General features: G+C 49.9%; 3 protein-coding genes and 1 long non-coding RNA gene across 5 annotated transcripts; 3 read left to right on the top strand and 1 right to left on the bottom strand.

The window, feature by feature from the left end:
• Positions 1–588: 588 nt before the first annotated feature.
• On the bottom strand, positions 589–26,699 carry LOC126570477 (muscle-specific protein 20-like). Its single transcript, XM_050228263.1, has 4 exons — positions 25,470–26,699; positions 6,586–6,797; positions 1,763–1,883; positions 589–1,298 (listed from the first exon to the last, which is right to left on the bottom strand). Exons 1-4 carry the CDS (start codon positions 25,491–25,493, stop codon positions 1,107–1,109), a joined length of 549 nt encoding a protein of 182 aa, XP_050084220.1. The 5' UTR covers positions 25,494–26,699; the 3' UTR covers positions 589–1,106.
• LOC126570516 (uncharacterized) lies at positions 1,821–2,215 on the top strand. The gene is made up of 2 exons (XR_007607842.1): positions 1,821–1,913; positions 2,004–2,215. It is a non-coding gene; the product is annotated as an uncharacterized LOC126570516 (long non-coding RNA).
• Positions 11,971–13,677, top strand: LOC126570482 (myophilin). 2 transcript variants are annotated; one of them, XM_050228276.1, is made up of 3 exons: positions 11,971–12,282; positions 12,671–12,991; positions 13,066–13,677. In XM_050228276.1, the coding sequence occupies exons 1-3, from the start codon at positions 12,277–12,279 to the stop codon at positions 13,246–13,248; spliced, it is 510 nt and encodes a 169-aa protein (XP_050084233.1). In that variant the 5' UTR covers positions 11,971–12,276; the 3' UTR covers positions 13,249–13,677. The 2 variants fall into 2 exon arrangements, with proteins under 2 accessions (XP_050084233.1, XP_050084240.1); XM_050228283.1 differs by lacking the exon at positions 11,971–12,282 and having other exon boundaries at positions 12,665–12,991.
• LOC126570403 (protein takeout-like) lies at positions 15,757–17,808 on the top strand. The gene is made up of 5 exons (XM_050228146.1): positions 15,757–16,035; positions 16,208–16,300; positions 16,671–16,821; positions 16,938–17,071; positions 17,188–17,808. Exons 1-5 carry the CDS (start codon positions 15,915–15,917, stop codon positions 17,502–17,504), a joined length of 816 nt encoding a protein of 271 aa, XP_050084103.1. The 5' UTR covers positions 15,757–15,914; the 3' UTR covers positions 17,505–17,808.
• Positions 26,700–26,707: the final 8 nt, after the last annotated feature.

Raw genomic sequence — 26,707 nt, 5'->3', positions numbered from 1 at the left:
AAATGATTACTTACTAAAAAGAAACTATTGTTAAAACCATTGACTAAGTACCTTGATGCCATGTTCAAGGTGGTGCCACAAGGAGGTCAACCATATGATCATATGAATCCCATGTGAAAACTGTTGGTTGCCTGGTTTGTGTCTCACAGAAGGTCCGCTCATTAGAATAATATTGTTGGGTGAGTATCAACTGGCTATATGAAATTGTAACTGCTAATAATGTTCCCGGTTCGTTGTAGCCGTCCGTGAAAAGTGTTCGAAGCCGCCGATACTCGCTCAGGTTCAATGCGGTATGATGTTTGTTCTGATGAAAAACGAATTTTAAATGAAACACGAATCTACTGCACGGAATGCAGATTCACATGGTACCACCCACGATGCGGTGCGGACAAAACTAGTTAAGTAGACAGCTTGTTACCGGTAGATTGTATCACAATCAAAGCTAGGGGCAGTTAACCAACCATTTGAGGAGTAGTAGATCGGAGCATTCGTATTTTACCTGTCTCAAGGGAGTACTCGCTCTTTCTTTCATGCTGGCACAATTGGGCTCAGCTATCGGCGGTTAAATCGATTCGTCCGCAGTGTCGGTATCGGTGAAAAGCAAAATTGTACTTTATTTTGTCTCGTTAGAAAAGAAATCCCCCAATTGGTCATCCGCCAACGGTGCAGCGAAGCCGACTCAGTCGGATATGTTTCCTCCTGCAAATCCTATTTTTCGCTTCAATGTGCGCGCAGGATGTTAGTGAGTGCGTGTCGGTGTGAAGTTGAAAGATGTTTGCAACGACGAATAGTAAAAGAAAGAGAAGCAATAGCAGCAGCAGAGACAAGATTTGTAGGCATCGCTTGGCACACGAGTTTCGCAGGTTAGTAGGAGGGCTCCACTTGGAGCCTTAGCGGTAATATAATAAATAGGCAATAAATTAGCGGCGGCGGACGCGGTGTCGCAGTGCCATGCGATGTTGGGATGATCGATTTTAAGACGAACGCGACGAGCGGTGGAAGCTGTTCTCCACAAAACTCTGTACACTATGTGTCCGTCGTTGCCGTCGGTTGCCGTCGGTTGCTATCTCGCATCCTCCCGCCAGCACGGCGATGCGGCCCGCCCCCTACTTGCCAAGTAGAATCTTTCTGGTCGCACCGAAGTTCAGCCCGGCCTGTGTTGCCCCCTTGTTGGAGCCGGCCTGCAGGCCGATCAGACCCTCGCCAGCTCGCAGCTGCTCCTCGGTGAACTCGCGCCGGTTCTCCTCGGCCGGTCTCGGGCCAAGGTACGGTCCGCGGAACTCCGGGTGTCTGTAGCACTGCCGAGGGGATGGAAACAAAAAACCAAGGGGACGATTAGAATGTAAACCAGACACTGCCACAGAACCAGACACACATTAAACCTGCGTTCCCAGGCGCATTTACAGGAGCAAGCGAGGGAGGAAATTTAGAGCTGAAGTTAATAAAGTCATTTAAAAAAAAAGAAAAGCCATCAGATTTTCGAATTCCCCCTTTTCCCCTGGCAGGGTAAGGAGGAACGAGCGGTTATTAATCAGCGAAACCCACAGAGGGCTTCTAATAACCTGGCACTCATCACTTGGCTTTTGAATTGTAGAACCGTCAGTTAAACGGCCTACTGGATGTGCAACTTAACCGAGCCAACCGTACCACGTACAGATGCCGGGCGGGCATGTTCCGCTTGCGATGCGTAAACGTGGCCGGTGCGCGCGTGTGTGTGCGTGTGTCTATGACGACGTCGTCGGCACATCCCGGGCTAACTTACCGCACGGCCCACGGCGAAGATGGTGGTGGTGACGAGGGCGACGTTTTTTCGATCCCACAGGTCAGTCGTTTGGAAGAGATCGACATCCGCGACACCGTACTTGATGCACGCCTTCTGGAACCTGCAACGTGTGGAGCGGGAAGGGTAAGGGGTAAGAAAATATCTCGTTTATTGGCCAACAAAACGATGACGACGACGAGGACGAGGATGAAAACTGTTTTTTTTCCCTCTCATCCGGCAGTACTAGAGTAATCGATAACCGTTGGAACAGGAGTGCATAGCCGGTGAAAGAGGTGGATCTGAGTGAGGCTGGCGCCCGTACCGACCGCCGCTGCCTACGGTACGGTCTGTTCTCCCAGTGTACCCGTTCACTATTCGCGACAAAGCGCGATTTGGGAAGCGGAAGAAGATGAACAATAATAATAATGAATAAATAAGCTGATCATCGAAGCAGAGCCCCCTCACTCTCTTTCTCTCTCTCTCGGAGAGGTTGTCTGCCCTGCTCAACAAACGCTACATGCCGGACACGCACACGGTTGGCCGAGCGAGCCCGGCGAATGGGAAATTGAGCGGGAAAATCGAATGAGATTGATTGGCGAAGAGCCACCACGGCAGGGTGTCGCCCGGCCGTTGGTTGGTTGCCGTACGGCCGACCGGAATCGGCGAACGGGCACGGGCGCGACCCGTACGAGCGCATGCGACCCGCATCCCACCGGCCACTATTTTCCACTAGGAACCCGGCGCGCCGTTCGCGCGCGTTCTCAGTGGACGCCACTGGGTGCGCGCTTTGCCTGCTGATTGGGTGACCCTTCTCACTCGCTCGCGCCGCGGTGCCCGGCCAATAAGCGGCCACTAGATCGAGCGCGACCTCGCACGCAAACCTCGCACGCTCTCGCCATTCGCCGCCGTGGACTGGCCCTGTCGTTGGCCGGCGTCACATCGGCCACCGGGAGCGCAGCCCGGCCAGCAGCTAGCTAGCGCGGACCCCGGACCCGGCCCGACCCGGGTTTGAACGGGTGGGCGACAGCGGCACCATGATTCGCTCGATCACTCGATCACACGATGGTCCTGGACCGCACAATCTGCTTCGGATTGATTGGAACACCGCCGATAGAGGCCGATAAGGATGATGCACCTCTCAATGCAATGAGTGACGACGACGACGACGACGTGTTGCTGGAACTGGTATTTTGGTCCTACACGGGTGCACCTGCCCCACTGAGACCGCGCTGCGGTATCCACGGAGTCCGTGTGCCCGTCGTGATTGGAAGCTTGCCGATTGGCAAGGACTGCCGGGGCCAATAAGCGGGCCCGGCCCGAACACGCTCCCCATTCGCCCGGGCCCGGCGTGCCCCGCCGTCGAAGGGCCCCTGTCGTTGGCCGGCGTCACTCCGTGCACCAGAGGCGCAGCTTTGCGCAGGTAGCACACCACGAGCGGCCACTGAGCGCTGGCCCATGATTCGCTCAACGCTTCGCCACCGTACGAGCGAGCAGGGCCAGCAGCAACCAGCAACTTCGCCCATCTCGCTCGCTCGCTCGCTCCCGCTGTTCGAGAGCACAACGGGCAGCACTAATGATAATTTAATGATGATTATCACCATCCAGCCGGCCGGACGGACTACTCTCGTATTAGCAGGACGGGCGCCCGTCCCGGCACATCATTAACACGATCTCTGGCGGCCGCTTTGTGACGAGTGGGATGCTTGTGGGCTGCCACCGCATGTTGCTGATCGTTTGTCAAGACCCCGCGCTCGCGCTCGCTCGCTCGCTCGCTCGCTCGCTCACGGAAAACATCATTAAAGCTGATTGATTGTTTACGACCAGGGATGCAGGGCGCCGGTGGTTCGGTTAGGAGGTAGAGAACGGCGCGCGAACGCGAAATCCCGCGACAAAACACGTGGGAAAATGGTTGAAAAATACGAGCAAAGTTCTACTTTGACCGCAGTTTGTGCTACGGGCGCAGGACCGCCAGCAGGTAGCGCGCGCGCGCCAGCATCGAGTGGCGCGAGTGGTGCGAGAAGCCGTGAAAAGCATCCGCAGCACGCGAGACATCACACGGTGCCAGCGTAGCAGGGGTGCGAGCAACCGGATGCTCGCGCTGCCCCCCAGCTACGCGCCAGCCAGTGCCGCATGGTAGCCTGGTAGCAGCGTGTTGGAAAGTGGCTGGTCCTAAGATCGTCGGCCCGGTGCGGGATCTGGGATTGGTTGTTCGCGGGCAGTTTTGCAGTGACCCTCCTACTCACGAACCACGGTGGGGCCCCCATAGCACCAGCACGGATCGACTTTACCGTTTCCTTCTCCATCTCCTGCTCCTTCCTTCATGGTGGTTCCCTGGGGGTGTTACTGGCCCACCCACTCCAGTCCAGGCCCTGTCCGTGGTCCCGTCAACCGTTTGAGCCCTGGACACGGGCCCGTTACGGGGCGCTCGAAGGCACCCGAAATGACCGAAACGAAACGGGGACGAAATTAGCAACCGTTCTTCGTGGTTCCCTCACTGCCCATCACCATCAACCCGGATGCACGAATGTCTCTCGCTCTCTCTCTCTTTCTTTCTTTTCCCCTTGCTTTCTTTCCCTCTCTCGCTCTCTTTTTCTCGCTCTCACTCTTTAGCGTCTGGGTGTGTCAAGTAGCAGGCCGGGCGGGCGACGATCATCCCATCGCCAATGGCAGCGGGGGCAACCCTCGCCACTCCAGTCAGGCCACTCCGGTTGGGGGACACTGCAGGGCCGTTTCGCTGTTGCACACGGAACGCACCAAACGCAGCAGCAGGGGCGAATTTCCAACCGAGCTGGATCGAAGAGCAGCTTCTTGAATCTGAATCATTGGGATAGTGTCCTCCCTGCTATAGATACTTTATTTCATCCCATGTTTTGACAGTTCTCAACGTCAAGATCATTTAATTTCATTAAAGAAATGAAATGAAAGTAAAGTAAAGTTTACAGTAGCGAAAGTTATTGTCGTACAGCTGTGTGTTAAGCCTGGGATAGACGAAAGCGTAAACTCAGAATGTAATGCCAAAAAGTTTACGCTTCGTGTGGCAGGCATAAACGCGTAAAAGTTTATAAACGAAACGTCAACTGCAATTGCATTATGCAATTACATTCAATTACACGTGTTTTTGGCCACAGAAAAACAAAAAAAACGACGAGATAAGTTGATTTCGGAACATCTTTTTATATATTTTACTAGTGTTCCCGCGCAAACTTCGTTCTGCCATTCGACTCTTGAGGCCTATATTTAAGATGATGGATGAGTTTTAAATGCAAATAATAAAAATGGAATCGGTTTTTACTGTACTGATGCTTCCTATGCTACTGATGACCAACATCCGATAATTGCCATCACAATCGGGGACTATCGAAATGAAGTTTTTGAGCAATGTTAACACACCTCATCTCCCTCTTCCCGTTTTTCACCACACGACATCTCATCGTAGGGGATCGTAGAACCATATAGAACCATGGGAGGGATTCGCATTAGTTCCACAAACACGATCCTGATCTCGATTGCATTGCTGCCTTCGACTTTCGCTATCATTCATCCCTTTCTCGTTGTTCTTGCGATCTTGATTTTCAGACATACGCAATTGCAGCTGAAAACATGCTTGATCCCGTTGCTCAGAGGTGCTGGAGGTGCCAGTCTTTTGGAATTTCGACTGCGCACTCCTTTACTTGATCGTCTGATTGAAGGCATTTTTTCAGTCTATGAAATGGCGCAACTAAAATCAGATAATTTTCTGTTTTATCACAAATAGTTTTTGATGCACTCGCCGTAGTTTTTATTCAAACCACAATAATCACCAACCTCAATCACTTGACGAAACATCGCTGGATTGCTCAAACCATATCGCTCTTTGGTCTGATGGATGAAAAAAAAACTGATTTTGCGAACACTAAAGAAAGTACCACAGTAGGCGACGATGATGATCAAATTAGAGCAACAATATCAAATTCAACGCAGTGGGCATTGAAGCTGAAAGGTTGCCAACCAATGTTTTTGAAATAATATCGAATCATATAGGCTGTGAGGCGGAAATCGGGTGCAAAATTGAGTTCCTATTTGCTATTAAGGGGGGACTTCGGTATTTTCGGGCTAAAACAAGGCCCGTTTTCAACGATTTTTTGTGACGTAGCCATTCAACTGTACTTTTTCAAGTAAATGACATAATAATCTACAACTTTTGAAGAATATTTGGTATTGTTTTGAGCAACATTCATTGAAAAATGAATCCATGCCATCAAATTTGGGCAGTCGTGTCTTCGTAAAGATACTTTTTTTCTGGTGCCCATCGTAGCTGCGTGACGGGTCATCAGAAAAATACAAATCGATATTGGTTGGAAAGATTATAAGTTTATCTAGGTAGCCCCGGAGAGTTTTTGTTGATATTCCTATTTTTCGATTTTTGGCAGCATTTTGAAGTTGAAAAAGTGATGCTTTTTTGATTTTGCTTAAAAACACGATTTTGAATGATTTGTTTAAAAAAAAAGTATCAACAATTTTAAAGGATCAGCTTTCAGGGAAAACTGTTAAAAACATGTGTCACAAATAAAAATTAAATACCGAAGTCCCCCCTTAAAGGGCAGAACCTAATCAAAAATTCCTCGCGTGTATAAACCTTCCGCAGAGCAAGACGAATTCATAAGCGCCACGCTGTTTTATTTGGTGTGCTAGCGCGCGCATCCGTTCGCTCCACCCTCTTTCGGCTGCTACTGCTGTCCACCGCGAACGCAAAAACAAACAAGAACGAAGCAACAGAAGGGAACAAAAAACAAAACAAAAAACAAGAACTTAAAAAACGAAGGAAGAAAACCGATCACACTCACTGATTGATGTTGTCCATCATCTTGTAGTCACCGCCGGAAGTGTTGATTTTCGGCACGATGCCCGGCGACAGGCGGTTCATCAGCCGGCAGAGCAGGATACCGTCGCGCAGGCAGTCCTCGTACAGGTGACCGGCCGGGAACTTCTCGCCAATCACCGTCTCGATCCAGTGCTGGGCTTCGCGCTCCTGGTCCCGGTCCCGCTTTCCAGCGACCTGCAGAAGGAGAATGCGGAACGGGGAAGAAGAGGATGATGATGGAGCGAGGTGGCAGGAACGTTTTGCGAGGGGGTTATTTCCAGCGAGGGCGTGATCGATCGATGTAGCCCTCTGTTGCTGCTGGTGCTGGTGCTGCTGTTTGGTCGCTGATCGTCACTCGGTGGTGGCCCAAAAATAAATTGATGGCCGCTAGAGCGCCAGGCGCTGCCGCCCTTGACGCAAGTCACCTTGGGTTAATCCACCCCCCCCCCCTCTCTCTCTCTCTCTCTCTCTCTCTCTCCCCTGTGGAGGAGGCCGATCGACGTCCATCTCATCAACAGCTACCCATGGCCAATAAGCTATTGTAAATATTTCGGATGATTCCGTGCGCTGTGGCCGGCGATTTGACACGAATTCGAATCGGAATTCTTTTGGTGTTCTATCGGGACTAGCGGTTGACTAGGAGGTGACGTCATCCGGGCGATGCGCACGCACGCACGCTCGCTCGCTCGCACGCTCGCTCGCATTCCGCGGAATCATCTCGAACGAATGAAGATGTTCCCCCGGCGGGAGAGACCATGGCACCACGGGCTGGAACAGATACTTCCACGCATCCCCCACGGGCCGGCCCATAATTTATAGATCTCCCCCTGGTTGCTCCCTGGCCTCCCTGTCTCTCTCTCTCTCCCTCTCTCTTCTACGTCGGCTTCGCGCGCACGACGTAGGTGTTGTACCGTTGCGCGGTTACTGGCCTGCTACTGTTGACCGATCGTGCACCGTTGCTTCCTGCTCCCTGTTCCTGCATCATGGAACGGTGCCGGTGCCGTAGTTTAACGGTCGCACGAATGGTTTATTTTGCAACCCCGTGCAACCCCGTGCCTTCCCAACTAAAAAAGAAAAAAAAAACAAAAACAAAAAAACCTCTACCTCGCGAGCGAGCAGCAGAGCGGCGACCAACATCCGTAACGGTCCGTTTAATGGCCCTCCGGCGAGGTTTCCTCCGGCGTAGGTGGCGGTGGCGGTGAAGAGGGCGAAGATCGTTGCCAAAATGCACCACCACCACCACCACCAACCGGGCGAACGGCGCAGATGCGCAGAGGCAACGAGGGCAATGTGTCTCCATTTGCTAGCGGTCCCCGGCGTCCCCGGCGTCTCGCCAGTTGTCGCTTAACCTCGCAGAAATCGATTAGAGACCCGTCCTCTGCCCTCCTTTAACGGGAGGGGCTTCGGTATTTAATTTTATTTGGTGACACATATTTTTAACATTTTTCCCTAAATGCTGATCCTTCCAAGAGTATTGTGTAAAAGTTTTGGATCAATCGAGGGAAAACTGACAAAGATACAGATTTTTGAAAATCCGCGTTTCATACAAGGCTCCATGCAGAGCACACTACTTTGAAAAGCGTTATCGTAAAAACTACAGAACCAATCGATTTGAAATTTTTAACACATCATCTGTACACTTTTTGCCAGGTAGCGCCGTCGAGATTTCATGAAAATTGTTGATACTTTTTTTAAAACAAATCTGTCAAAATCGTGTTTGAAAGCAGAATCGAAAAAAGCACCACTTTTTTATCTTTAAAATGCTGCCAAAAATCGAAAAATAGGAATTATCAACAAAAACTCTCCGAGGCTGCCTAGATAAACTTATAATCTTTCCGACGAACATCGATTTGTATTTTTCTGATGACCCGTCACGCAGCTACGATGGGCACCGGAAAAAAGTACCTATTCGCAGTCGCACCTTCATGAATTTGATACCATGAATGAAGTTTTCAATAAATCTTTTCCAAAATAGAACCGAAATGTTCTTCAAAAGTTGTTGTTTAATATTCATTCACTCGAGTGAAATAAGTTGAATGGTTTCTTCACAAAAAATCGATAAAAATAAAGCCTTTTTTTGGGCAGAAATTACCGAAGTCCGAGGGTGGTTTCATTATTTTAAGATTCATCGCGAGCGCGAAATATGGGTTAGTGGTTTCTCTCTCTCTCTCTCTCTCCTCTGCCTGGCATCTGTTTGCTACAGTGTAAGATTAGGTTTTCCCAAGTGATGGCCCCGGCCGATCGCCGAAAAAGTGCACGCAAGTAGCGCTAAACGCGAGCGTGAACCGACCGCGGCTTCTCCAGGCACGCACGCACGCACACACGTCCCTCCCCCGCGTCCTCCGCTTACACATTGATGAAAGCGATATCCATCGCACCTCGCGTTGACCGCGTTGGTTTCCGCGACCCTCCGGTAGGAGGAGGAAGTAAAGGGGGGTCTGTCTTGTTACCGCGGCCACCGCACCCCGTTGTTGTTGTGGTCGGTCATACTTTTTCGTGGTCATATTTCACTGCGTAACCCACTTTGCTCTCGTTGCGGCGTTGGTGGTGAATGGATGCGTTTCTGTCGCATTAATGGGGGGGGTGGGGGCCGCTGGCCCTTTGTTGAACAAGCCGCGGACAACTAGAAAGTACCAGTTGATAGAGATGAATCGGTCAGTGCTCAGTGATCCTCGGCTATTGTGTTAATAATGGTTACCAGGAAGTTACTAGATACTTTTCTAGCGAGGCTGTGGCCAATAAATGAGAAGAATCGGTACACAATTTGCTAGTGATAAAGAATTTTAAACGAATTCTCGTATTTTTGGTAGGTTGTCGACACTGTTGTTAACATGCCATGTTTCACGTCAAAATAATGATTAGTTTTTGAGATATGATTTTTTTTGTGAGATACTAAAAGTGCATTTCTCGTTTTCCTTTATGGTGAACTTTCTGGAGCAAAGAATTAGCATTAAATTTCGTTTGAATAAATTTTGACGCTAAGGACACTTTGAGAATGGTGCAAAAAGCCTTTGGGGATGACGCTTTGTCAAAAAAATAAATACAATTGGCCCTATTTCAAGAGTCTGTCTGTTAACAGTGACTGGTTTAGAACGCTTGAAAAAACTCAGCAGTCTTGTATTAAATTTATGAATTGTTTTGGAATCCGAATACACAACAATTACTAATACGACCCTAAAAATTACCAACACCACCACCAAAAACCAACATCGTCAGCTATCAATGGTTACTTTGAAGAAACGCGAAAACATTCGACCGAAACTCTACCGCGAGTCTCCCTTTTTTTTCAACGAAGCACCTTTTGGGTACCAGACTGAAATTGGAGATGCTTGTTGCGATTTCCTCAATCAAACAAAGGCAAACGCTTTCTTGACCTTGGCGAGCATTTTGGTAGAAGCACGTTTCATTCTGGAATTTTTGGTTTTATTTATGTCCGGGCACACGTCGCCTGGCTGGAAATAGCTGAAAATGCACAAATCATTGGAATAAAATTGTAAACAAATGGAGAAGCTCACAAAACTACTGTTAACTCGCGCGTTTGTCTCCCAAGCCTCTTGGTTGTTGGCGGAATCCTCTACAGGGTGCGCCATCAGGCGGTATCCTGTTTTAAACGTTGAATAACTCTGTCATTTTTCTACCGATTTTAGAAAATAAACCAGTTTTATTTAGGTTATTCTATGCAATTTACTGTGCCACACTCAAAATATGATATCGATCAGAATGACCGCCTTCATTCGCGCATACAAAAAAGAGGCCTTTTTTCGGGCATTTTACATTGTTTTGACAAAATTTAGGGAGTTATTTTGGCCATTTCAGCTCCAATATTTGTTTTTAGTTGTTTCAGACGCTTCGGTTTGTTTGCACAAAGCTTATTGTTTAAACAAACCCACAGAAAAAATGTCCAGCGCCTTCCAATCCGGCGATCGCAGCTTTCACGTAGATTTCAGATTATTTTCAATGTAACGTGTGACGATTTCAGTCCGCTCTTTTAACGTGAAGTGATCCAATATTAAAATGGCATAGATTGAAGTTTCCGAAGCTGTCTTATTTGTCAAAATCGGCTGAAAAATGACAGAGTTATTCAACTTTAAAACAGGGGTAAGGAGCTATTCAACTTTCCTTCCTGACCTTTCAGTGGTCACTGCGCCCAGATAGAGCCGTGGCTCTGCATGGCGAGTGCCCCTGATAACTGTTATCACCGCTGGAGAGGAATCCAATTCATATCCAACAGCTAGGCTTTATTTGAAAAATAAAAAAAAAAAAGGATAAATTTGGTCACAGCGGACTGCCACTCTTGTCGCCAGCTGAGCTGTGTTGTTTTTTGGCGACCCATTTTTTTCCTATTCATTCGCAGTTGACATTTCATTCACCGTTCATAGCCAGTTCATGCCGAGTTTGTTTTTCCAACAGTTGTTAACCAGTCGGTTTGGTGGACAGACAGACTCCTGGAATGGGGCTCTAGACGCCCCAAAAATCTTCAGATTTTTCTTCTTACCCCTCTAAAAAAAACCAAAAAAAAAACCGATTGCCCCGTTGGTAGAAGGGAGAAGGGGGAGAGGGGTCGACGGGTTGGCAAATCCGGTCCCAAAAACTCCCTCACCGTGCACCGTGCACCGTCTCCCGAAGGATGATGTCAGGATGTCAGTCGTGCACCTTCACCTCTCCGGATTGACGTCACACATTTAATGACCCCGCAAGAAGGGGGGAAGGGGTGGCCGTGCTGCTGCTGCTACCGCCCACGATTTCCTTGGGTGTGGCCGATCGGATCCGATTAAAACAAAGCGAGGGCCACCCGTCAGCCCGCAACTTATCCATCCTCCACCCACCTCAAACACAGACGCACGGTTTTTCTTTTTTTTTTTTTCGCGGCTTCGAGGGAAAACCTTCAAAAAGGGTGTGAAAGGATGGATGGGAGGAAAATGGATTGAAGGGGTGGTGTGATCTTGGTGGCGATTGATGGACATATGTTTATGGGGAGACCGGCACCTCGGCACCCCCCTCCCCCTCGTCACACATTGAGAGGGCGGCGGCGCGAGCGCGCGCGCGCGCGCTCGTGATATTTAGCGAAACAAAACAAAACGGCTCGTGAGTGGCGCGAGGATGAGCGGCAGAGAAGATCCAGGAGGATGGTAGGAAAGGGGGACGGGGGGGGGGGGGATGGAAAACCTAAAATAACACGGGCCGAACCGCCGAACAGAGAGAGAGAGAGAGAGAGAGAGAGTGCACCCGTTACTCGAGGGAAAGCGTTCGCGATCGCTGGATGTGGCGCGTGACGTGTGGACGTGCGGGATGGGGGGGGGGGGGGGGGGGGGGCAGTGAGGTTGATGGGGCATCGAACAAAATCCGCCAGATCACGGGCGGACCGGCACAGTCGCTCAGTCGCAGCAGTCGATCGAAGAAGTAGTAGTCGCAGGCCAGCCGCCAGTGAGAGAAACGAAAGCGAAGCGCTGCGAAAGTCGTGTGTTTTGTTTTGTTTTTTTGTTTGACTCACTTGACACTTGACATTCACGTGCACGTGCAGCAGCAGCATCCGTGTGCCGTGTTGTTGTTCCCATTTTTGGTTCGGTTTTTTGGGTGTGTGCGCGCGCGCTCCTGTCGACCTCAACTCGACCACAGAGAACTACTACTACTACTCCTCCTCCAATCAACGCAAACCCCGGTCAACGCAACCAAAATGGCGGTACGTTCCAGTGTGTGCGCTGACACACGACACCAGGCTTGCCGATCGGTTTTTGCTGCGGTTGCCTATCGAATTTCGGCTGGGTGCCGGGTGCCGGGTGCCGGGTGCGGGTGGCCTGCATCTAAACCACGCTCCTCGCCACGCGCACAGGTGTCGCACGGGCTTGTGCAAGCGGCTGCAAAACCAGCTGCCGATCTCTGCTGGGTTCGCTTGGGTGGTGGCTTTTTGGGTCACTCGAGGTGGTGCGAAAACTGGTCACGAAGCGAGTATTGCGCCAGTTGCGCACCGTGGCGCACCGGATCCACCAGTTCCCCGGTTTCCAACATTCACCTTCCTCTGTATTCGTTTTACGTATGTTTCGTTGTTTATGCTCTTTGCTGGCATGCAGCCCCGCAACAAGGAACAGGAGGCCGAGGTGCTGCAGTGGATTGGCGAGGTGCTGGGCGAACCGTTGCCGGCCGGCCCGTACGAGGACGTGCTGAAGGACGGTATCGTGCTGTGCAAGCTGATCAACAAGCTGGCGCCCGGCTCGGTGAAGAAGATCCAGGAGCGTGGCACCAACTTCCAGCTGATGGAGAACATCCAGCGCTTCCAGGCGGCGATCAAGAAGTACGGTGTGCCGGAGGAAGAGATCTTCCAAACCGCCGACCTGTTCGAGCGCCGCAACATCCCCCAGGTGACGCTCTGCCTGTACTCGCTCGGCCGCACGGTACGTTTATCGACCGCCGGATTGCCATTGCTCCTGCTGCATTGTTTCTCTTTCTCTCTCGCGTTGTTGTCCAGACCCAGAAGCACCCGGAGTACCAGGGACCAACGCTCGGACCGAAGATGGCGGACAAGAACGAGCGCACCTTCTCGGAGGAGCAGCTGCGGGCCCACCACGGCGAGCTGAACCTGCAGATGGGCTACAACAAGGGCGCATCGCAGGCCGGTTGCGGTTCGTTTGGCAACTCGCGCCACATGTAAATCGCCACACAGCGCGCGCCGCGTGACGTTGCGTATGTGTGCAGGATTCCGCCCCTTCCAGCCAGCCAGGAGGGGTTCACCAAACCAAAACAAACAAACAAAAAAAAAACAAAAAAAAACCAAACAACAGTGTCCGCCGCCGGGTGCCTGCCGGTGCGGTGTTGTTGCCGCGCTATCTGTGCTATCTGTCCCCGTCTGTGCGCTTATTAGGCAGATGTAGATTATTTATTTTTTTGTTTTTAGGTGTTAACGTAACGCGTGGAACGTCCAGAGTAGAGAGCAGCGGAGGGTGAGGGGGGCTTTCATCCTTAAACCACCCATACACATTCACATTGAAGTAATCACTCTCTTTTCATGGCGAAACAAAAAAAAACAAACAACATACACACATACAGCTACACATATTTATGCAAATACACATCCCGCAGCTAGCAGCGCACCTTTGTTGACTTGTTGTCGGCGGTACCAGGCCTCGTTCGGTGCGATTGCGCGAGAAAGAAGGTAAAGGTTCGTCGTGCGTTCATGTCATGGTGGGACGGGGGTGGGGCCCCGTTGGAAAATTGTACCACTTTTTCCGAAGACCAATTTTTGCATCATTGCTATTTATAGCGGGCCGGTCTCAACTTTGCCAGCTTCCCACCATTCCCACCCAAGCCTTCCATCGGGTAGCGCACGCGCAAACACACACACACACACACACACATGTACACCTTGTGCGCGTCTGGCCGCAAACAGCCAGCCTGCCGCAACCGGAGGGCAACAACACCGTGGCCGTTTTCCTTTTTGCCATCTCTTTCTCCTCACGGAATCGTCCGCCCACACCACGGTACGGGTGACACCACGAGGTGGACGAGGGGGATGACGGGGGTGAAGGGCCCTTAATACTCTCTCTCTCTCTCTCTCTCCCTCTCGCCTCCGCATCGCCGCGTTCATCATCAGCGCCGCGCCAAGCCAGACGCGACTGTCGGGCCATAATGTATATTACAACAACAACAACACTCACCCCCAACACACCCCCACCCACCCACTCATGGGAGCGGTCATCATCATCAACGGCGGATTGGATATTTATACTTTGTGGCCGATCCTTGCGCGGACCGTTCCAATCCAATGTGGTGACCTCAACCCTCTCCCCCCTAAATACAATCTCGTCCTTTCATCCCCCTTAACACACACACCCCATATCTCTCTGCTCTGCTCTCTCGCTCTAGCGGTGGTATTAATGTTCATATTTATACATTTCAAATGGAAAAATAAACGACTTCGACTCATCAACCGCGTTTGATCGTCCGAATCCGAATCCGAAAACTCACAAAAGAGAGAGGGGGGTAGGAAGGGGTGGTGGCGGGTGCCGGTTTGATTCTATTCTGATGTCATCATTATGGGGCGTTTTTTTTTCTTTTCGTTTCGTTTTCTTTTTGCGTGCGTACGTCCGTTAAACCTCTAATTAGGCCCCCCCCCCCCCGACAAAACCCTGGACACACCCTCGGACTGGAAGTGGAAGGGCGGTGGGCTCGAGGGGGGGGGCACCTTTTTGCGTAATCGGCGGCTACTAATAACTAGCACTAGAACGACGACACAACAACAACACCAACAACAATCGACTGCCTGAGGGTGATGCATGGGGTGGCATACCGGGGGAGTGGGGGGGGGGGGAGGTTAACCCGAAGGGGTTGCGCAACTGACGCTCGAGCGATGACGACGACGACGACAACAACTCGGTGATGATCCCTCGTTGGTGGGGCCATCATTAACCGCACACACAGTTGGCGCTCTCTTGGCGAACCGGAGGGGTGGGGTTTGGGGGGTGCGTTTTTCGTGACCCCCCCCCCCCCCCCCACTGTCCGATATTTCCGGCGGGAAATCGGAACCGCTGGCACGACTATCGAATGTCCGTGCTGATGACCTTTTGTACCATCTTTTGCTTCATCCCCCTCCTTGCATATTGGCTGCATGCATCTCCCCCCCCCCCCCCTCTTCCCTCGGCGAGGAAGTCGGTTGTCGGTTTCGGAGTTTTTTTTTTTCCTTTTCCTAAACCTCAAAGCGGTCACAGAACAGCTCTCTCTCTCTCTCTCTCTCTCTCTCTCTCTCTCTCTCTCTCTCTCTCTCTCTCTCTCTCTCTTTACATCTCTCTCTATCTCTGTGTCAATCCCGCATCCAGTTGCCATTCTGAGTACCCACGACCCTCCCCCTCCCCCTCCCCCCACTTCCATCCCACCCTCTTAATCAACCCCTTGGCAGGTTACGGCCATTGCACGCTGCAGTGACTGGCACTGTGACTGGCGTGTGCTGGTAATGATCGAGAACCTAACCTCCAACCATCGGTCTCCCCGCCACCCCCCCCCCCCCTCCCCCAAACCAAGGGGTAGGGGGATGCTAGCACCCGGCCCGGCAGCTGTTGCACCGCACGCTCGCTCGGTAGCTGGCTGGCTCGGTGGCTGAACGAGGCGCCAAACGAAGCTTATATAAAGCGCCGCGGTTCCTGCAGTGGCGCGGAGTGCTTTCCGAGGCGCCGAGACTGAGCAGAGCAGTGGCCAAAAAGGGTTCTAAGTAAGCGCAGTCGCAGGCACAGCCCCGTTTTTTTTTTCCAGCCAGCAGTAGTGCTTCAGCAGCAGCTATTTCGCTGTTTCGCTGTTACCTGTTGGGAACTGTTACCCAGCTCGTCCATGAAACGGACCGTGAGTGGACCGGTGTGGACGGTGCGGTATCTGGTGGTGCTCGGGACCTGGTGCTGGGTGCTGCCGTCCACTGTCACCGGCAAAACGACCACATTCGACACCAGCAAACGTAGGGCACGCGCAACGCAAAACAGCAATCACCTGCGCGCGCTTCCCTTTTTGTTTATCGTCCTTCTTCTTCTTCTTCTTCTTCTTCTTCTCCTTATTCTACTGCTTCTACTGCTGCTCGGGCACTCGGACTGAACCACCCGGGACATCAACATCAAACTTCGATCAACCAGCGGAGTTCATCCGTACCTGCCGGTTCACGGATCCACAGTTCGTCGAGTGCTCAACCGATTCGGTGCAGGGGCTGTTCGATAAGCTCGTCACAGGTACGCGGTCTTAGCGGCAAGGGAAAAGAAGGGGGGGGGGGCACAGAAATGCATGCTGCATGCTGTAGCGCCCAAGGTTAACCGACCAGCGACTAAAGCGAGAGAGAGAGAGAGAGAGAGAGTGAGCGGGGTGCATGTCGATGAATGCGGGTCAATGTTCAGGTGCAGTGTTGCAGTGTACAACGCTAAGCGTTTAGCCACCATGCAGGCCTCGGTCAGCAGGTCACGCCGCTGGTTTGGTATTAGTTTTTTGTTTTTTTTTTTTTGTTGGCGTTGCAGCAGCCCAGCAGTGACAGCAGTAGCATGGACGATCGATCAAATACGGGGGAACACACTAACACACCCTTTGGCTTGCTCTTTGGTGGTCTAGGTATCGAAGGGCTGGAGCATGTGGGCACCATCGACCCAATGAAGATCAGCAAAATACGCATCCTGCAGGGCGACGGACCGGTCAGTGTAAATGCCTCGCTGTCCAAAGTGGTGGTAACCGGTTTCGCCAGCACCAAGGTGATCCGTAATGTGTAAGTAGTAGGGAGTTCCCTCGAAAAAAAAAAAAAAACAAACAGAAAAAAAAACTCCCCAAAGTGAAGGGAATGTTCCTGAACGGTTCGCACTTTCCCACCCCTCTCTTGGCTAGCGTGAGCAGCAAGGACTATGGCTGGGAGACGCACATCCGGCTGCCGAAGATGCGGCTCGAGGGTAGCTACCACATGCAGGGCCGCATCCTGGTGATACCACTGAACGGGCACGGCAAGTGCTGGTTCGAACCGAGTAAGAGAGCCCCCCGGATAGGCGGAACCGTCCACCGGGTTTTGTTTGTTTGTTTTTATTTTGTTTTTGTTTTTGTTTTTCAACGGTCCCCACCCTCTTCCCCCCCCCCCCACCAGGCGGTATGGACATCATCATGCGCACCACGACGTCACTGTACGAGCGGGACGGGCACGTGTTCTACAACGTGACGGCCACCAAGGTCGACTACACCATTTCCGGTCTTCGGCTGCACATGGGCAACCTGTTCGAGGGCGTCAAGGTGCTGGAGGACAGCACCAACCAGTACCTGAACGACAACTGGCGCCCGGTTTCGGAGGCCCTCAAGCCGATCATCGCCAAAACGATCGAGGACATCCTGCTCGCGATCATGCAGAACATCTTTCACCAGCTGCCGGCCGACTACTTCGTGGCGGATCTGCCGCGGGCGGGCTGACGGGCCGCGCACGAACCGCACGCACCACGAATAAACGCCGCTTTAACTGCTTCCGTTAGTGACCTAGCTCTGCGTGATGAGTCATCCGAAAAATATAAATGGATACTCGTTTGAAAGATTATAAATTTATTCAGGTAGCCCTGTGGAGTTTTTGTTGATTTTCCTATTTTTCGATTTTTGGCAGCATTTTGAAGTTGAAAAAGTGATGTTTTCAGTCATTTTGCCTAAAAACACGATTTTGAAAGATTTGTTTCAAAAAAAGTATCGACAATTTTAATGAAATCTCGACGGTGCTACCTGGCAAAAAGTGTACAGATTATGTGTTAAAAATTCCGAATCGATCGGTCAAGTAGTTTTTACGGTACGATGGGGACTTTGAAAACGTTGGTTTTTGGGAAACGCTCTTCAAATGAAGCCTTGTATGAAACGCGGATTTTCAAAAATCTGTAACTTTGTCAGTTTTGCTTCAATTGAATCGAAAATTTTACACAATACTCCTGAAAGGATTAGCTTTCAGGGAAAAATGTTAAAAATATGTGTCACATAAAAAAACTAATACTGAAGCCCTTTCGCGACTCAACCGAGTGGATTAACAGACCCGAGCTCTTCTTTCGGGGAATTTCCATTCGGTGAATGTGTCACAGATGTTCTGCATCTTATCCATAAATGTCGAACCTGTTAAGGGTAGCGTGTAAAATGTGTGGATGCATCGCGGCACCAGCCACGGACTGGTAGCACCAGCAGCAGCAGCAGCAGCAACCAGTAGGTAGCGCAGCGAAGGGGTGCGCGACCTTCCGCTCGGTGCGCTGTGCTCCCGGTAGCACGAAACGCAAACTTGTGCGCTTCCCCTAACAAAAAGAAAAAAAAAAGCGGAAGTGGTAGAACGCGTACCTTGTGCTCCCCTAGCGCATTCACTCTTGTATTTGAAATGACAGTTCGCTCGTGGTTGCGCCAGATGAAAACTATGATATTGTATCCCTCGCTCCCACTCTGGAAAGATCGCCGGGACTGTCGGGACAGTTGCTGGCGTGGGAGGCCATTTATTGAAGGCCATGCTTTATTTTTCACCCTCCAACCCCCCCCCCCCTCCACCCCGAAAATGAAACACCCTTGCGGGATTATTTGGAACAAAAAAAAAACGGTCCACAAAACGCAGCATAGAAACAGAACAGAAAAGCGAACAACGAAACCCCTGTTCACATACGGGCCTAGTGCGCACGGTTGTGCGTGCGCTGCCCACACAACACCAACCTGGCACACACACCCGCACGCACACGATTAATTCATGTGCAACGCAAATAACGGTAACGTCAGAGAAATGTGGCTGTGATCTTCGACGATCGCGATGCCTGCCAGATGTCAGCAGGGGATGCGAACGGATAGTTATGGTGGCCCTGGAAAGGCGTCGAGCTACCTCCAACCATGCGTGGGCTCCCGTGAGCACAAACACTTTAACTTAACCCGTCCGGTGTTTTTTTTTTGTTTTTTTTTTCTCCACCCGCATGCGAATCGATTCTACGGACCAGTGTGCACGCGGTCACATGTGCGCACTGCCGCGCTCTTCGTGGGCCCCTTTCGTGGGGAGGGGTGGGGGTGGGGGTTTGTAGCTGGTGCTACCAGTCGTAGCTGGTGCTGGCAGCCAAGAGAGAAAAAAAGAAAAGAGAAAAAGAGCGCGCCACTCTTGGTTCGCATGGTACCAGGCCGGCGTGCGAAGTGAAGGGGTAGCGCGTTGAGTGAGCATGCGCTCAGCATAACTGCTTGAAGAGGCGTGTCCCAGAGCATCGAGGCCAGGGATGGACATACCGTGCGACCCGTGTGATGAAACAATTTTTACCCCTTTTTACATTTTTTTTTGAATATTTTTCGCTTTCTTGGTAACTTTTATCAAGATGCAACATCAACCCGGGACGGTGAGTTTTATCATCAAATTTTATTTTATTGAAATCGCGCGCCCGCTTGTCCATCTCTAGGTTACCCCTTTCACGACAGAGAGAGAAGGGCTGACAAGTGTCTCTCGCTCTCTCTGCCTCATCGAGATGCAACACCCGTTAGAGCTACCTTCTGACTGGTATCGACCAGCGTTCTCGGGAAAGGCCACGTTTGTTGTTGTGGTTGTTGATCAACAAGCGAGATTTTCGGGGCACAATACATGTGCAAGAGATGACCTCCAATGATGATGCGCAAATGCCTCCTAAGCTAAAGCTGGGCTGCTGATGACCAGGCGGCATGATGATGCTGCGCGCGCGCCTGTTCCTGCGCTACTTCTGAAACATGTGTTGCGAGCAGCGGAGGAGTACGCAGAGACACCGACAAGGCGATCGATAGCTGTAGAAGTATGTCATTTCCAGACTGAAGCATCCACTCGGTTGAACTCGAAAGTGAAACGAAGCGTAGTGAAACAGTGATGGGGCTAAATGCGGGTGCAGGTGCAGGAGGAGGGGCTGCCATCATTCCGTAAAGTAGGTTGCATGGTGGAATGCATCAAGGTCACGCTTAGGTAGGTTAGGGTTTGCTATAAATTACCTCGCCTCGCCCAGATACTGTACCGTGTCCAATATATTCTCATACGAGATTCTTTCATTTATATTTTCTTAACGGGTGGAACATTTGCTATCATCAGAGTGTTTTTTTTAAGAGAAACTTATACTAATCAATTAAAAAATATGTTTCGGAATTACCCCTCCTCCCACCCTTTTTTTACGAGCGTCAATCGCTTCTAAAGTCCAACGCACGTGGCACGGACGACTTTCATAGACATATTTTTGGGATCGTTGCTTCAAACTGAATAAAATGAAACAATTTTTGTTCGTTTAGGTTCAATAATTGTATAAACAAACGATAAAGTCCAACGGGTTAAGATCATGTGCACTGGGAGGCCATTCATTTTTCGCTAAAAATCTGGTTAAATTGTCCCTGCACCAGTTTTGTATCAAAATTGCTCCTCCAAGTGCGCTCCATCATGCTGGAACACATAATTTTCGTTCGCGTATAATCTTTCCACGCTAGATTTCACTATTTTTTTCATAAGATATCTTTTATAAGACGTTGGGTTAATTTATCCGCCTTTTTCAGTAAAAAAAAAATAGGTGTATCGTTTTGGACATCACAACTTTGCTCTAGAACAGATAGCTTTTCCTCAGAGAACACAAGTCGTGCCCAGCGTGCCGCGATACAAGAAGAGTTGCTGTTTCATTTTTCTTTTTGTTGGTTAGCTTCCGAAATTCCGTGAACATTCAATTTTTCATAAGCATTACATTCTAGCTCCTATTTAAAAAATTGATACGTAGCTGATATCAAAATCTTCAAATCTGTTGCCATTTTTCGTATCGAACGTTGAGGATAACGTGCGGATACGTTCCCGAACGGTGTTGATCACTTTTTTCAGTACTAGCCGACCGCTTTCGCCCCGATCTTTTTTTTGTAATTTAACGAGGAAGTCTCAGGCTATCTTCTAATGGTTTGATATACGAACTCACGCTTGATTCCAAGATGCTTCAAGGTTTTGAAAATAAGGCTTGGACGCTCCCTATGCAACATATTTTTTTATAATACAGACACGTAAATGTTTCATGGATACTAAAATTAGACCCCCAACATAAAACAGACCAATTGAACTGCCAAAAAATAAAGTAAACACTACAATTTGAGAAAACTATATTGATATTTGAACTAGGTGCACGTGAACATACCAAAATCATCCAACAAAAAAGTGTATGAGAATATCTTGGCCACGGTGTAAGCGAAGAAAGCACCAACCCCTTCCCTCGTTCGCTAAGGTAACGCGTTCCTCTACCGTATACCGTGCTCACACATCATCACCAAGACGCGCGCGTGTGTGTTGGGTAGTTTTTTTTTTCTCCTCGGTTCATTCAGATGTTTGGAAAATCGAAACCCCTCCTCGCATTGCTGGTAAGTGACGGTCGGTTCTAAATTTAGCAAACGGTTGATTCCGGTGACCATGAGAAGTCCGGCCAATAAACACGCCTGTTTATAGCTGCGCTCCGGGGGCCACGAGCCGGACTGCCCGGCCATCCCCTATCGGGGCTAGCGGAACAGGATTTTTTTTTGTTTTTTTTTCTTCCTCCAAAAAACCAAAGCGCTGCACATGGCGAGGACAGGTGGTGGCAGGTAGTTGGCCGCAAGGCTCCCGTCCTTTAGTTTTCTCTCTAAACAGTTGCGTTTGCAAATCAGAAGATTCACACCCCAGACATTGCGATACTGGGTTGTCAAACCGCAGCTGCAGTTTCACCAGCTGTGACAAGAAGTGCGGGATGACCGTCGTGAGGACGAATGACGCACGCACTTCATCCTTCGCTCATCATCATCATCTTCATCGGGGTGGTTTGCGGATCGTTTGCTTGATAATCTACCGCCGCATCCCCCTTCCAGCCCTTGCTCACGCTTTCCGATCGGGCAGGGCAGGGAGCGGATTAATGCGAGAAATTATTGGATCGTAACTAATCGATGGGCCGCGAACGTGTTTTGCCAACCGGTGCCGCCTATCAGCTTCAGCCCTGGCCTGCACTGCACACGCAGTGCACGCGCACGCACGTCTCCGACGAAACACAGAAACAAAAGAAAGAAAGACAGAAAGAAAAAAAAAGGGAAAACGCCAATCGATGGTCGCTGCAGTGTGCATTTGCGTTTGCGATTGCGAGTGAGATGATTCGCAATCAAACAGTCAGTCACCATAAATCCTCGCCATATTAGCATCGCCATTATTATCATCAGCAGCAGCAGCAGCAGTAGGGCAGCCCCATCATCATCATCATCATCATCATCTCCTCATCTCTTCATATGTACGCACGAATGCACGCGGAACGCTTGCGCGAACGGCGAATCATCCATCCGTGAAGCAGGTGGTAGTGCCGTGATAGTATGCTTTCTTGGCATACCTCCACTGTTCGCCTCCCGTGCCACCCAATCCCGAGCTGGCATATCCAAACCCAACCAACCCAGTCAGGTGCCACGACAACGGCGACAGATTGAGCGCATTGTGCACCTTACTTACTCTCGATGCGTATTGATTGATGTACAGAGTGCGCCATCAGGATGTGTCCTATTTTAAACGTTGAATAACTCTGTCATTTTTCAGCCGATTTTGACAAATAGGCCAGTTTCTGAAACTTCAGTCTATGCCATTTTAGTAATGCATCACTTTACGTCAAAAGAGTGGACTGAAATTGTCACACGTTGCATTGAAAATAATCGGTCAATAGTAGAAACTGTGATCGTGCCCTCACCGCATATTACGCTGCTGGACTTTTTTTCTGTAGTTCTGTTTGAAAACTAAGGTTTTGGCAAACAAACTGAAGGGTTTGAAACAACTTAAAGCAAATATTAGAGCTGATATAGCCAAAATAACTCCCTAAATGTTGCGAAATACAATGTAAAATGTCCGAAAAAGGGCCGCTTTATGTATGCCTACTGAAGGTGGTCAAATATGCTGATATCATATTTTGAGCGTGGCACAATGAATGGCATAGAATAACCTAAATAAAACTGGTTTATTTTTTTTAAATCGGCTGAAAAATGACAGAGTTATACAAGTTTAAAATAGGATACTGCCTGATGGCGCACCCTGTATAATATTAGGGGGCCTAGAAAAGCTGTTGACTTATTTGTACTGCTACTAGGTGTATGCTTATTAAACCGACTTTTCCACTCTAAAGCAATATCTACGCCAAATGGAGCCTTTAAGGGGGGACTTCGGTGTATAATTTTGTTTTGTGACACATGTTTTCAACATTTTTCCCTGAAAGCTGATCCTTTCAAGAGTATTGTGAAAATGTTTTGGATCAATCGAAGCAAAACTGACAAAGATACAGATATTTGAAAATCCGCGTTTAATACAAGGCTCCATGCAGTTCACTACTTTGAAGAGCGTTTCCCCAGAACCAACGTTTTCAAAGTCGGTGCCCATCCTGCCCCGATTCAAAGTCGGTGCCCCCCCCCCCCCCCTTGTAATGTTGCTCAAAACAATACCAAATATTTTTCAAAAGTTGTAGATTAATATGCCATTTACTTGAAAAAATAAAGTTGAATGGTTACGTCACAAAAAATCGTTTAAAACGGGCCTTGTTTTGGCCCCAAAAATACCGAAGTCCCCCCAGTTAAGTCAGTGTCTAAGTGTTTTATTTAGTTCATTAGGCATCTGTTAGTCATAATCGCTGTGCAATTTTTCTAATTTAACACTATAACAAATGTTTTCATTGCGATTAAAATGGCATGTTACGTTCTCAAAAACTGCTATTCACCGACATCGTTCGTTTTTTGCTTCCATCTCAAAAAATCGGCGGCCGAATTGCATCGATTTTTTTTATTGAAGGTTACGGTGGGTATGGTCTCACTGAAACACAGTGCAAAGTGTAGTTTAAAAAAAAATTAAAACTAGTAATATTGATGGGAGAACCAAAACCCAGCGAAAAAGTGTTGGAAGTCATCAAATTGCAGTCCTCATTCGGAACAACGGTTACTAATGATCGTTTCAAGTAACAATTAATAAGTTACGAGAGAGACTTGTAAGAAAAATCAACGAAAATATCAAAATCGTCATAATTGACCTATTTTTTTCGATGAAAATGCACCGCCACCGCGCGGAATATCGGCCCAGGACACGGTACAAAGCCTCAATTGGTAACAATTACCACTTGCGGCTAGCTCACCAGACTTGACTCTATCAAATGAACATGCATTTGCATCGCTGCGACAGATAATTGCCGAGCAGTGCTTCCTTTTTCTACGAAAATTTGAAAAATGAAATGGATGGGTTTTGAAAAAAATGGTACCGATTGGCGGTTTTTTAGATTAGGCATCCAAAAATTGCCAAAGATATAGGTTGAAATGTGTAGCTAACGATTGCCATTACTTTGGGAGACTACATTTTTCTTCATTTTCCAAGAGTAAGCGTTTTCTTTTCGCCAAACAAAAAAGCTTGGTAATAGCTTGAACGTTAAGTTTAGCGCCTTTTCAATGTCCTTTCGTTTTCGTAATGAGTCCCGGTGGACCACACTCACTGTCCGGCTGTGTCTTGGAACTGACTGACGCCTCATACTGTACCGTTGAACATTGTGCGGATTTGTCAAAATGCAGAGACGCTTAGATGCACGCCGTGCCTAATGATGCCGTGATGCCGACAAGAGACAAGAAACAAGGGGTAGAAAAAGGGGGAGGGTAGCGGGCCTACTGCCAATCAATAAAATCGGGGCCAGATGATGGGCAGCTTGGCTGGGCTGGGCTGGGCCGCGGGCGCAGCGAAAATGCGCATATTCATAATGAAGCTTCAGGCGCACCGAAAGAAGTGCGCCAGCCGCAGCCCACGCAGCCCCGATTCCGGGTGGGTGCAGGGTGCAGCGACTGCGGTTTTATGTAGATCCGAACCGCGCTCTACCGGTGATGCGCAACAACTCGTATAGTGTGAGTGTGTCTGTTTTGTCGGAATGAACCATTTCTCTATCGCTCGAGCACCGCAGCGACAGCGATTTGTTCCGCAGGGGAAGGCCTGGCGTGGAAGGGGCTTTCTCATGCTGCGATGCTCCACCGCCGGTTGCCTCGCCGCGTGCGATTAATGATTACCCGTGCCCGCAAGCGTTTAAGGGGAAGCGAACGCTTACATACACGCGAACCCAGTCGGCTTGGCTTAATTTTCACTGCGCCCCACTGCCGCAGAGGTGTGAAAAATGGCTCTTTCCCCCCGTTTCGTCCCGTGCATGCACCCACCGTTCGTCAGGAAGGTGCGGTGTACGGTGCACTCGTTGGCGGGCACTGGTGCGCTCCGGCGAACAGCAACATCTTCATCTTCATTGCCCACCAAACCATTGCGCGAGCACACTCCATCCATCGGCTCTTCTGACTAACCCGCAGGGGAAGGGGGGGGGGGGGGGCCCAACAGGTCACAGGTCACAAGAAGACGACAACGAAAACGTCCCCTTGACTTGACTGGATTGTTTTGCGCGCCCTGCTTACCTGCCACAGTGGACGTCCTGGCATGATGATGATGATGGTGATTCTGGTTGAAATGAGTAATTGGCTTGCGCGCGCGCACACAGACACACAGCAACACGGGAAACTTTCGACGACGACGACGACGACGACGACGACAGCACAGCACAGAACAGAACCTTGCCGTTGAGTTTGATTGCTGAGTGTCCTCGTGCTTTGGGGCTTTCCTGTACTCTCTCTCTCTCTCTCTCTCTCTCTCACGCTCTCACTCCCTCCTCACTTGTGCACGCAGTTCTGGGATCCGGTGGATCAGGATCGACTCGGTGACTTGCACCTCTCGCTCACTGCCTCTCGCCTCTAGTTATCACTTTGCACACTTGGTTGCTAATCACTGGCGGGTGCTAGTAGCGTAGGAAGAATCCCTACTGCTTCTGCTGCTGTTGCTGCTGCTGCTGCTGCTGCTGAACTCTTTATTTTGTTTCGATCAAAACGCGCCCGCGTTGAGAGCAGACACAAGCACAAACAAACATCCAATACACACGCCGTCACGCCACAAATCGGTAAGCCTTTGACTACAATACTAGCTAACTGGGCTAACTCGCTTCTGCTGCTGCTTCTGCTGCTGCTGCTGCTGCTGCTGTGCGATCTACTCCGGGCGAGAGAAGGGCATCGAATACCTGAAACCGTGGAACAGTGGCCGTGTTATATATATAGAAAACTGGCGGTTCCACCTCGCTCCACCTCGCTCCACCACAGAATCGTCATCATCATCATCATCAGCAGCATGATCATCGGCATCTAGTGACTCGCTACTGCTGCTGCTGCTGCTGGTGCTGCTACTGGTGGAAGCCAAACTCCAACGCGCCCTACACACATTGCGTGTAATGTGTGTGCAGCGGCAACGGGAGCGTGGTGGTGGTGGTGGTGGGCAGGGGGGTGGTGCTGTACCGGTGCGCTACCTGGCGCTACCTGCCTGAACGCGCACACGCACAGCAACTACAAACTGGCCTACAAACAACCTCTTCTTCCCATCGCTCTCGAGCACACATACGCGATCCGTGCCAGGATCGGACCTCCAGGATCTCTCGCTCTCGCTCGCTCTTTGTGTTTTTTTTTCTTCTTCTTTTCAATTTATCGCCGGTCGCGCCACGGAAGTGGCGCCGATACCAAGAGTGTTTTTGTTTGATGAATCATCTCTCGATCTTTTTGTTTTTTTGTTTTGGCTTTGTTTTGTTTTTGTGTTTGGGACTGACAGGCAGAAT

Source organism: Anopheles aquasalis, chromosome X (genome assembly GCF_943734665.1).
Source record: "Anopheles aquasalis chromosome X, idAnoAquaMG_Q_19, whole genome shotgun sequence".
NCBI lineage: Eukaryota > Metazoa > Arthropoda > Insecta > Diptera > Culicidae > Anopheles > Anopheles aquasalis.
This window is presented reverse-complemented; position numbering and strand designations above follow the sequence as displayed.

What these genes read in the sequence shown, in the direction of transcription:
- LOC126570482 (XM_050228276.1), top strand. An exon ending in TGTACTCGCTCGGCCGCACG is followed by an intron (nt 12,992 to 13,065) that starts GTACGTTTATCG and finishes GTTGTTGTCCAG; the next exon opens with ACCCAGAAGCACCCGGAGTA.
- LOC126570403 (XM_050228146.1), top strand. Translation starts at nt 15,915, where the DNA reads ATGAAACGGACCGTGAGTGGACCGGTGTGGACGGTGCGGTATCTGGTG. An exon ending in CACATTCGACACCAGCAAAC is followed by an intron (nt 16,036 to 16,207) that starts GTAGGGCACGCG and finishes TCGATCAACCAG; the next exon opens with CGGAGTTCATCCGTACCTGC. An exon ending in GTTCGATAAGCTCGTCACAG is followed by an intron (nt 16,301 to 16,670) that starts GTACGCGGTCTT and finishes TTGGTGGTCTAG; the next exon opens with GTATCGAAGGGCTGGAGCAT.
- LOC126570477 (XM_050228263.1), bottom strand. Translation starts at nt 25,493, where the DNA reads ATGCCAGGACGTCCACTGTGGCAG. An exon ending in CAGGACGTCCACTGTGGCAG is followed by an intron (nt 6,798 to 25,469) that starts GTAAGCAGGGCG and finishes CTCCTTCTGCAG; the next exon opens with GTCGCTGGAAAGCGGGACCG. An exon ending in TCTTCGCCGTGGGCCGTGCG is followed by an intron (nt 1,299 to 1,762) that starts GTAAGTTAGCCC and finishes TCCCCTCGGCAG; the next exon opens with TGCTACAGACACCCGGAGTT.